Source organism: Schistocerca americana, chromosome 7, assembly GCF_021461395.2.
Source record: "Schistocerca americana isolate TAMUIC-IGC-003095 chromosome 7, iqSchAmer2.1, whole genome shotgun sequence".
Lineage (NCBI taxonomy): Eukaryota > Metazoa > Arthropoda > Insecta > Orthoptera > Acrididae > Schistocerca > Schistocerca americana.
The window spans coordinates 123,147,246-123,159,716 of NC_060125.1; the positions used below are offsets into that span (position 1 = coordinate 123,147,246).

Below are 12,471 nucleotides of genomic sequence, written 5' to 3' on the forward strand. Positions count from 1 at the left end.
GTCAGCAGCGAGTGGCGCAGACAGCAGTCATCGCAGCTTACGGTACTGTGCGCTACAGCTATTGCTAGCCCCATATTTCCTCCACAACAGTACACTTCATTGCATTTGACACGCGACAGCCTTGACCGTACCTAGCAACATTCTATTGAAGTTGAGTAGGCGCGGCTCTCAGCCATTCTGCCAAGTCAATAACAACCTTAAACTTTGTATAGTAATTTCATTAGTGAATCCTATCCTTGAGTGGTAACTTCACATTCCGAAAAGAACCCGGACATCGTTCAGGTCATAACTAAAGGTGCCATTGTGTTTTCTTTGAATTTTAGCAAAATAAATAATAATTTTCGTTAGTTTCATGTTTTTCTTACACTAACTAGCACTTCTCCAGTACCCAAATATCCCACTAGTTACGTAAGAAGTTTTGTGCATTTTTGTGTCATTTCCTTACAGCGGACGACTCCAGAAGATATTTCTTGCTGAAAGTTTTTCAGACATTTCTCTTTAAAACGTTAGGGGCGTCTGTCTGACTTCTGTAGTAGTGTGGGGGTGGAAATTGCGTCTTGCAGGAGCCACAGGGTAAAGGGTACATCTCAGATTAATCCGTTGCGCAGAATGACGGAATAGCAACCAACCATGCTCACACATTTTGGGCCCCACTTATGTGACTTACGTCTTTCCTGAATTGACCAATTAACTCTAGTTGACGAAGTTATCGACGACAAGAACCCTCCTTGAATACCTTACAAGCGAACACATTGGTTTATCGTTTATATAGACTGGAAATGGTCTGTCTTTTGTGTAACGGCGGAAGTGCCACATAGCTTCATAGATGGCCAGCGTGTGTCAGTCGTATGCACTCCATTTTTCTTTGACTTGTATTGCTATACACCACGTGTTGTCCTTTTGTCAGTGGGGCATCATTTTTAATCTTGCTACAATCTTTCATTTTTATTGGCAATTATCGTTTTCAGTAGTTACGTATGTCAAAGGATATATGGCATGTGATACATCTGTGATACTTTTTCTGCCGTGGATGATGGTTTAAGAATTAAGCAGAATAAATAACATTACGACATGCAGCAGTGTTATGGATTTTGGAAAATTCGTACATGCGTCTAAGCAACATTATGCATTCCAGTTAGTTTGTAGCTCTATCAATTTCTGTGAGAAATAAATCTAAGGATTTCCACACTTGTTAGCGTATTGATGGTGCTGCGGCTATCGCATGCTGATTAGCACCTACCTGCCCTGCTGCTAATGTCGCATTATGGACCGGATGAGACAAGAGCACTGCGTTTTGTAAGTTTTCTTCTACTTTTTCAAGTGCATGTTCCATTTCCGGCGTCCATGGCAGGCGACGTCTGCCCATAGCGTTGTTATCCGTCAGTGATGAAGTGAGAGGTGCTTGTGCCTCTGCTACTCTTGGCAGGTGTCATCAGCTGAAGTCAACGATTCCTAGGAATGTTCTTAGTTGCAGAAAATCTGTTGGACGTCGGGTGTTTTTAAGGAGCTCTCTCTTCTCCCTGAGTGGACAAATAGTGACAACAGAAGCCATGTGGCCGAGGAATTATACCTGTTTTTTGCGCAGAACACACTTTGTTGTATTCACTACAGAAGCATATTTTCGTATCCCGTTGAACACTGCATTGAAGTGTTTCTTGTGTAATGCTGTTGACTGGAAAAATACCAAAGTATTACCTAAATGGGTGAAACAGAAATTCTGTCCCAACTGCACTTCATCTACAAAGCGCTGTTATAACTGGGCGGCACCGTTTACTCCAGATGGCGTGACTGGATACTCATAAAGACCGAAATGTGTTATCACTGCCGTCTGAGGGATGCCTTCATCAGCCACAGAAATATGGTTATGAGCCTTCTTACAGACAATGACGCTAAAAATTGCAGCTACAGCTAATACATATCATGGACGGGGCAGCAGTCTGGGATGGTACGTGCAGTCAAACCGCCGTAATCTCCTCAGGGGCTCCAGATGCCGTCTTTATTCTTCACTAGATTTACTAGTGATGCCTACGGGATGTTGGTTCTGCGCATGCTATCCGTTCGTAACATTACTTCAAATTCTGCTTTTACTGCGGAAAACCGGTCGGTGCCAATTTCCGTGGCTACTGGAAGACTGATTGACAAGGTGTTGTCTTATTATGGTGCACCGTGCTAAGCGACCGATAACTTCCTGTCTGCACGCTGGTATAACACAACTATAGCGTGACGCGATGGTATTTTGCCTATATTACGTGTGACCACCTGAAACGGAAAGTTAAATGATTGTGGTTAGGGCATCCCAAAAGGTAGACTGGTAGCCTGGTGGAAAGTCCTTTTAGGCGATGCCACCTCGGAAACTTAGTCGCTGAGGGTAAAATGATGACGGAGACAACACAACAACCAGTCTCCGAGGGGAACTCGAACACGGCCCCTCGCATGGCATTCTGCCGCACTGAGCGCTCAGCTATGGAGGCGGACACATCATTGCCCATTGCTATGTCCGCGGACCTAACCGAATCACGCGCGCCCTGCAGCTCGGACGCACACGCGCGGCGGTCGACCTTAGCTTCACGTCGCGGCCGCCGGAGGTACATGGCGTTACCTCCGGCTGATGACGTCGCGCCATTCGATGGTTCTTGCCGGCAGCTCCCTCCATGCCCACAACATGTAACGGGAGCACAGACCTGACGCCACGGCCATCGCTCTTGCTCGCTAGCTGTGTTAATATCGAAGTGTTATTGTGTAATTTCATATGACAACCTTGGGCTTAGAACTTAGTTACGATTTGGATTACACTGTGGATTTGTGAATGGTATTGTGAACTTAATTAGGTAGCTACTTTCTATGAGAGCAATAGACGGTACCTGCTTCAGCGTGGAGAATAAAGATAAGTATCTTCCTGATCGCTGCTGCCTTACTTTGATACTAATCTTTTCTCGGCCATCAGATCTTGCGTCTCACCCCGGTCACCTCCTGCTACCAATTCCAACTTACGTTTGCCACTCCAGGCAGACATAAAACCCATCATGATCTATTCCACAGTTAAGGAGGTTTATTTCCAGTCATTGATGGTGAATGAAAGCCGCTCTCAAGATCGACTCAATGACGTTTGCTAGTACAAGCCTCTATCTTAACTTTAGACTGAAACCCAAGTCAGTTATTATTTCACTTTTAATGTATGTTTTAATGTGAAACCTGCTGGCTGCAGTAAGGTGAGGTGCACCCACTGGCACAGTATCGTTCTCTCTGTGCGGCAGCACACTTGCATATGTACTGTTAATGTAACGACGGTTTGCTCGCTCGTGCGTCACGTACATACAAACAGCGTGATAATGTAAACAATCAGCCTCGATTCGCTGCTTGTGTGGCCTTGGTCGATTTGCCACCGCTGAGACCGTTTGGGAACGCCCATGGACACATGGACCGCCTTACCGCCAAAACACTTGCACAGTAGGGCACAGGATGGTGGCAATTCTCTTGTGGCATCTGGTGATGGCGTTTTGCTGTCCGCCCCGATAGCCGAGTGGTCAGCGTGACGGATTACCGTCCTACGGGCCCGGGTTCGATTCCCGACTGGGTCGGGGATTTTCTCCGCTCAGGAACTGGGTGTTGTGCTGTCTTCAGTATCATTTCATCCCCATCCGGTGCCCAGATTACCCAATGTGGCGTCGACTGTAGTAAGACCTGCACCAGGGCGGCAGGACCTGCCCCGCAAGGGGCCTCCCGGCCAATGACGCCAAACGCTCATTTCCATTTCCGTGGCGTTTTGATCTGCCGGTGGAATGAGTGACTTTCTTCTTTACTTTATCTGCTGCGGGTCCGCTTGTCCGCCGTCAGTGACAACAAATGTTTCTAGAAAGCGTCAATTTGGAACTGCAGACGTTGATGTTCGTTTACTGCGGGAAATTTCTGCGCCATTCTCGTATTTGCCGCGCATTATACAGCTTCATTGTTGTTACGAAACTGAAATTGCCTGGTACAGGTTATGTACGGTGTAAACTGTTTCATCATTTGTGTTGTCTTTCAACTAAATAAATGATTCATATACAGATCTTCTTTGCAGTTTATGATTACGGGATATTATTAACTATTTATGTTGTGTTGACAAATCCATTTAGAGAAAGCAAACACGATTATGAGAGTTGGCGCTTCCCAACCCGTCTGCGTAGAGAAGCGAGCACTAGCAGGCTATTCGTGAGGTCGTCACTTGGAAACGTCGATTGTATGAGAATCCATAGTGGATTTGTAATCGTTGAATATGGTGACGTTGGTAACTGGGGAAAAAATTCTTTAACTGTGACACTTTAGGACCGAAATTTGCCTGCTGCCTTTGGCAAATTTTAGTCGCAGTCGTTCGTTTTTAAAAATACACTGGGTTACAGAATACCCCTAAATTGCTGCAGTAGTCTTGATTTATTTTCCCCGGACTGAACTTTTTTCCTTTTTTTTTTCAGAGAAGCGTTATGAGCGTTGAGTCTGCAGTGAACCTACAGTTTTGTTGTTGCCACGGTAAAATTTACTTCAATTGCCAAAACAAAGAGAATATAAGAAGCTTCACCTCACAAACATGCTAATGAGCTACAATTGCGACAGAATCCTGAAACAGTGTGCTACTAAACAAACAGCTAACGATGAAACTGCTCAGATGTCGGTATAAAAGTATACGTGTAATTTCTTCGCTTACGTTGTTGCACACCCACACTAACTGCTTACATTGTTTGAATTATTCAATACAACTTTATACTTTCTTTTAGTTAGATATGAGTGTTTATCTATGAGGACATTATCTACAGGTCACAAAATGTAACGACCGATGTTATTTTGTTATTTGATACGTGTAAAATTAGGTGAGTGAGCGAAAAACGGCCTTCGTATTTGCCATTTAGCAGCATACGAAGATGATCCACGTCGGTGACGCAGAAAGGTGTGAGAGCCACACCTACAGTGTATGCCTGCAGGCATTTCACAATGTTATTACAGTCTAGGACTCGATGAGTTACTTTCATGTTCCATACAACATTTGTATGGTTAAAAGTAATGATGTGTCACTTTACATTCATATTATACATTCACATGTAATAATGGCTACATGCTGACCATTTACAGTTTGTTCTGTTTTAATGAAAATGGAAATTAGTAGTTTCCAATCAGTGACACCTTACATATTATGTAAATAGAAAGTCTTCTACGAAACAGATTTGTCAAGGAGAAATTTTTTCACTTTGTTCTCGAATTAAACTTTGCAGTCTGTCAGACATTTTAAATCATTGAAGAATTTTGCTTTGTGCAGCCTTTTTTGGGCTTAATGTGGAATAATGAATGTAGTATTTCCTTCTGATATAGTAATTATGTTCATCATTACTCCTTCTGAACTGAAAAGCGCTATTCTCGTACAATATCAATATTGTGTGCTTTCCAGCCTATGTATTGAAACGGCTGTTTAGTAAGTTAAATGTACACCTTTATCAATGTACTCAGTCAGTGGTCCATCTTTCATGAACCCCCAGACGTCACTGTATCAATATTGATGACGCCAGATTGAAGCACACGTGTAGTCAGCAGAGAGCGTATGGCCAAGTACATGCCACTGTACTGTAGTTTAGCATACAGACAGCAGTCTTGTGAACACTCTGTGCCAGAAGGATTAGCGTTATTTGCTAGTCATATGCAGCCAGTTTCGACTAGAAACCAGCACGGGTAAGAAAACCTATCAAGTGTGTAGGCTATTTTCACAGAAAAGAAGAAAATGGAATGATGTGGGGTGTGGATCCCTGCAAACAGCTGCCACGAGTTGTCCACTAACCAGAACAAGCGCATTTGTAAGGAAAGACACGCGTGTTATTCCTAGTTAATGAAACTACATATCAGTGTTATTTCCATTTTTGTTGTGGAGATATTATATTCTTTTGGTAATGAGAGAGGGAAATGGAGAAAGATTTGGAACTATACCTACGTTCAAGGCAGATACTAGAAGTACCAGTTCTGGAATTACGTAATGATGGTAGGTATTTCATACGCGACTACAAGTGAGGGAGAGTCCAGTGACTACGAAGCTTGAATGAAAAAAAAGGGGTGCTTATGAAAATTCACGTCACTTTTCCGATCACATCCATGCTAATTATTCATAAGATGGACTAAAGTGACTGGAAGTTACATGTTTGTGGTAAGCATTCACTGTTACACGGAGCTGGTTTAAGTTGAGACCCATGCGTTGCAGGTGTATTGATGGTGAACACAGTGTACCATTCATGCGTGATACGTCGAACGTGACTTATTAGGTGATTTATTACTGGCAGTTCGATAATACTGGGTATCAGCATTAAGAGAGTCTTATTAAAACAGGTAAGATCATTGATTCACAAGGGCAAAATGAACGGAGAAAATCCTGAACTCTAGGGCACGCCTGAGAGCGGATTGTCCAACGACGACGAGAAGCAAGTGGTAATAACAAAGACCACGTAGCATTTGTATAAAGAGAGAAAATAAACGAGGCAAGGAATGTACCCAAAGACACGCCTCAGAGCACATTCCTACTTTGACAATCGACAATCGATTATTTTATGTTTCTTTCTGCTCTTCTGGCTGTACCTCCGAAGTCAGTGTCTGAGAAACTCATTTGTGTCGTTTTCAACATTAGGATAATAAAATCATCGCTGCCAGATACCTCACTGAAATCAAGGAGAGAAATTGTTCTTTCGCGTCAATCTGTGGGGTGTCTGAGCTTATGAGTCACTTTGATCAATTTATCTGCTATCCTAATAGCTATCTAGAAGCGAACCAGTTCAGTAAGTCGCGGAATACCGAAGGCTAGTAGTGGAACACGAGAAAATGAAAGCACATTTAAGATAACTTATCTGAAAAAAATTTTTCAAGAATTTATCATGGATGCGATAAATCTTCAGATATTCCAGTTAACGTTCATGAGCAATGTGATCTAAAACTTCTAATAATTAGGATAATAATTTCCAGTTATTATTATTCTGCTTACGTTGAATTAGGTTTTGTTTCCAGTCAGAACGAAGTGTTATGGCTAACGAAAACGAAACTGAAGTTCTCTTTAAGAAATGGCATAATAATTTCGGCGACGGTTTTAATAATTTGTATGTTCGTGTCATCAGTACTTAAAACTTCAGAACACATTTCCATGATCAGTTAATGGCTTTATCGATTTTTCAGCCTTGATCAAGAGGAAACGAAAAGAAACTTGAACGTGCACAAGGACTTACGTGAATCCGTCGATCCACTCGAGGTCGTCCATGAGACTCCAGCAGGTGTAGCCAATCACAGGAACACCGTCAACGTGGATAGCTTGTAGAAGAGCCGTCAGGTACGACTGTAATGAATATTTAAAACCATTAAGGAGTTCATTTTAAGGAGGTAAACTACTAATGTTTGCTGTTTCCAAAGATAATTATCGTAACTCACCGTAAAGTACTCGATTCTGTCGGTGTCATTAAGACCACCAGTATTTGACCACCCGTTTTCTGTCACAAAGATTGGATAACCAGGGTATTCTTTAACGAGCCAGTTCAGTAAGTCGCGGAATCCCGAAGGATAGTACTGGAACACGAGAAAATGAAGGCACATTTAACATAATTTACCTGAAAAGTGCTTTTCAAGAATTGGACATCACAAGGAACCGTGTCTGCAAACCAGTTATTCGAATGTAGAAAACATCACAGAATGCGCAGTGTGGAATTTCTCTTCCTCATTGCCGTGACACCATACGTCCTTTTAATGACACAGGTATCCACAGAGGAACGTTAAAAGTAATCAACCAGATAATATGCCCAAGCACGGCTAAATCAGAGACATCCCCATCACTGTTTTTCCACTTCATTTTATAATGTCACAACTATCAGGCATCCATCATCGTCTTATCTCTTTGATTACAAATTTTATTTCAAAAACATTAATGTATCGTTATTTTAATTAATGTCTTAGTCAGAAGCATCAATATGAAAAGAATATTTCCCACCGTTTCGTTTTCCAAGGGGTTTGATGGCGGGGTTGGCGGAGGGGAGAGGGTAGGATTTACACCATTGTTCATAAATATCTCCAGGATTTCAGACGAAGACTATACAAAAACTCCATTCCAAGAAGAGACACACATCAGAGGATAGAGCATTTCTCCGAGATTGTAGCTCACGCTAAAAGTGATCACTATTCGTTTCGTTTGTGATATGGCAAGAGTCAAATCATGGGTACAATGTGTATACATATTAAGGCACCACATATAAAAATATCTGCACTTATATCCATTATGCCCCGTATTTCGAGGGCTTCTGTATACAGGGTGTGCGGAAATTCCCCTTACAGACTTCTAGGACTTTTGGAAGGAAGTGAGTACATAGCATTTTTGATAGGAACCATTGACCGGAAACGTCATCCAGCGACGCTACAGAGCGCCTGTGTTTTGCGCGCCGGCGCCTGAAATGTATGTGTATGTGTACAAGGGGTAATTCCGTGATGATGTTACAAACTTTGTAGTGTGAGGGAGGAGGATAAATGTATCACTTTGAGTTATGAGTCCCTATAGCGAAAACGAATGAGTCGACAACTGTAAGCCAAAACCGTACTGATACCTCTGATAGTGGAATATATGTACCGGTGTTGTTTTTGCTAAGACTGTAGGATAGGCAACTTTCAGAGGTGGCAGTATGGACCAAAACAAGAGAAAATGTGCAGTAAACGTGGGCTCTGAAATGCATTCGTTGAAAGCTATAAGCATTTGTTCTATAGAGGAGATGTGTGTTACGCTCTAGCGAAGATGAACAAGTGCTCATGGCTTCTCAGCTGTGCATCTTAGAGCCCTTGTTTACCGGACATTTTCTCTTGTTTTGGTCCATACCTCTGGAAGGTGCCTACCCTGCAGTCTTACTAACAACAACACCGGTACATATATTCCACTGTCAGAGGTATCAGTACGGTTTTCGCTTATAGTTGTCGACTCATTCGTTTTCGTTAGAGGGATACATAACTCAAATAGATTCATTCATGTCTACATCATCCTTGAAAGTCTTAACATCATCACGGAATCACCCTTTATGTACATACGTTTACAGGCGCCGGTGCTTATAAATTTGACGCCCCGTAGCGTAGTTGGATAACGTGTCCGACATGGGTTCCTATTCTAAATACGAGGATCACTCCAAAAGAAATGCACACTATTTTTGTAAAAATACCGTTTTCATTCTGCAAGTGTGAAAGTTTTACAGTGTGTAGATACATCCTTCCCGCTTGTTTTCAAACTTAGTTCAACCTGTTCCCGTGAGTGACACCGTCACAGCATGTCTTCGAGATGGCTGCTACACTTGACGTTCGTCAGAAGCAACGTGCAGTCATAGAATTCCTGTGCTGTGAAAACGAGGCAGTGGGAAACATACACAAGAGGTGGAAAAAGGTATATGGAGATGCTGCTGTCGATCGCAGTACAGTTAGTCAGTGGGAAAGCAGGTTACGTCATGAAAGCGGGCACGGCAATATTGAGGATTGTCCTCGCAGCGGCAGGCCTCGTACTGCACACACTCCAGACAATATGCACAGAGTTAACAATTGGTGACTGCTGACAGACGCATCACAGTGAACGAATTATCACGCTACGTTGGGATAAGGTAAGGAAGTGTTTGCAGAATACTGAAATTGTTGGTGTTAAAAAAGGTTTGTGTCAGGTGGGTTCCCAGGATGCTGACAGTGGCTCACAAAGAAACAACAAAAACGGTATGCAGTGAACTTTTGGAACAGTGCGAGAATGGTAGAGATGAATTTCTTGGAAGAATTGTGACAGGTGATGAAACATGGCTCCATCATTTTTCACCAGAGACGAAGGAGCAATCAATGCAGTGGCATCATTCAAATTCATCCAAGAAAAAAATTCAAAACCGCACTTTCTACTGGAAAAATTATGGCTGTGATGTTTTTCGATTCCGAAGGACTCTTGCTTGTGGACATCATGCCAAGTGGAACCACCATAAATTCTGATGCATATGTGATGACACTGTAGAAACTTCAAGCTCGACTGAGTCATGTTCGACCACATCGGCAAAATCAGGATGTTTTGCTGTTGCACGACAATGCACGGCCACATGTCAGTCAAAAAACCATGAAAGCGATCACAAAACTCGGATGGACAACACTGAAACACCCGCCTTATAGTCCTGACCTGGCTCCATGTGACAATCATCTCTTTGGGAAACTGAAAGACTCTCTTCGTGGAACAAGGTTTGAAGATGATGACACCCTTGTGCATGCTGCCAAACAGTGGCTCCAACAAGTTGGTCCAGCATTTTACCGTGCGGGCATACAGGCGCTGGTTCCAAGATGGCGTAAGGCAGTTGAGAGGGATGGAAATTATGTGGAGAAATTAAAATGTTGTTCCTAAAGGATGTATCTACACACTGTAAAACTTTCAAACATGTAGAATAAAAGATGGATTAAAAAAAATAGTGTGCATTTCTTTTGGAGTGACCCTCGTATTACGTACTCACTCCCTTCTATAAGTCCTAGAAGTTTGTAACGGGAGTTTATGAACACCCTGTATAACTGTCGATTATAGTTCGTCAATGTAGATAAAATTTTGTCTCGGAAAATTTACCATCATCGTTTCCAGCCTGAGGAGCGTGTTCTGCTACAGCTGATTTTTCTCCTTTCCCTAGTAGACAAAAACATTTATTTTACTTCAAAGGCGTATTTATACTTCTCTTTTTAGTGCCAATGCTGACCCACCACACTTACAAATAATTTTGCATGCCCCGCATACCGACAGGGAAGAACGTCTATCCTTTACCAATCTTATGGCTTGACCTGACATCTGATGTTACGTTTCCGTAAAATCTTACCGGTCTGATAGGTTATTTTCTTTCAATAAAACAGATAGAAAGTGTGAACTTCATCCGCTGATTTTCATATTTTCCTCTGGCGTAATGTTATTTGATTGGAGCGCTTTAATTACTTCTTTTTGAACAGCCATTTTTCTGAAATTTTTTTCACCGTATCGTCGGGAGTGAAGCGTGGATCGATGGAAATGATGACCCATGGACTCCAGATTGATTCTCGTATTTGGATTCACTGTCATGCAGGAGAACGCCTATTCTAACGAAGGCCGCTTTCGGTAGTACACACATCAAAAAAAGGTTTTGCATCACCTCGGTTCCGAGAGTTCCGAAACCTGCACAGAAAATTGGAATAGAGATCAACATAACCATCATTTCTGCCATTTTTGTTGCTCATGAAAACCACACATTGCATATTGTACCACCATACAGCGAGATCTTCAGAGGTGGTGGTCCAGATTGCTGTACACACCGGCACCTCTAATACCCAGTAGCACGTCCTCTTGCATTGATGCATGTCTGTATTCGTCGTGGCATACTATCCACAAGTTCATCAAGGCACTGTTGGTCCAGATTGACCCACTCCTCAACGTCGATCCGGCGTAGATCCCTCAGAGTGGTTGGTGGGTCAAGTCGTCCATAAACAGGCCTTTTCAATGCATCCCAGGCATTTTTGATAGGGTTCATGTCTGGAGAACGTGCTGGCCACTCTAGTCGAGCGATGTTGTTATCCTGAAGGAAGTCATTCACAAGATGTGCACGATGGTGGCGCGAATTGTCGTCCATGAAGACGAATGCCTCGCTAATATGCTGCTGATATGGTTGCACTATCGGTCGGAGGATGGCATTCACGTATCGTACTGCCATTACGATGCCTTCCACGAGTCATGCCAACGACAGTTCTCGTCTCTCTGTATCTCCTCCATGTCCGAACAACATCGCTTTGGATCTCTCCGAGATGCCTGAACACTTCCCTTATTGAGAGCCCTTCCTGGCACAAAGTAACAATGCGGACGCGATCGAACCACAGTATTTACTGTCTAGGCATGGTTGAACTACAGACAACACGAGCCGTGTACCTCCTTCCTGGTGGAATGACTGGAACTGACCGGCTATTGGACCCCTCCGTTCAATAGACGCTGCTCCTTCAAGGTTGTTTATATCTTTGTGCGGGTTTAGTGACATCTCTGGTCAAAGGGACTGTGTCTGTGATACAACATTCACAGTCAACGACTATCTTCAGGAGTTCTGGGAACCAGGGTCATGCAAAACTTTTCTTGATGTGTGTATTATGATCGCAGAATTATGGAAAAATGCAGGAGAAAATCTTATTGCAAAACTCAAAGAAATTACACACGAAATCTGGAAAACTGAAAAAATCCCCAAAGATTGGAAGACAGCCTCTGTACAAAAAAGGAAGTAAAACAGACCCCAACAACTATCGTGGAATCTCTTTACTGACAATAACATACAAAATTCTGTCTAAAGCGCTACTAAACCGAGCAGAACCTCAGCTGGATTCAAAACTAGGCGAATACCAAGGTGGATTCAGAAAAGGTCGAGCATGCGTAGAACAAATCCTTAACTTGGAAAACACAATGAAATATTTGCATAGTACCTCAAACAAAAGTTATGTCATCAC

General features: G+C 42.7%; 1 protein-coding gene across 1 annotated transcript in view; it reads right to left on the reverse strand.

The window, feature by feature from the left end:
- Positions 1–12,471, reverse strand: part of LOC124622772 (myrosinase 1-like) — a 60,084-nt gene that overhangs the window by 3,080 nt on the left and 44,533 nt on the right. Inside the window, exons 9-10 of the mRNA XM_047148564.1 lie at positions 7,423–7,557; positions 7,224–7,330 (exon numbers count right to left, since the gene is read on the reverse strand). Coding sequence (XP_047004520.1) covers positions 7,224–7,330; positions 7,423–7,557 — 242 coding nt within the window. The remainder of the gene's footprint in view (positions 1–7,223; positions 7,331–7,422; positions 7,558–12,471) is intronic.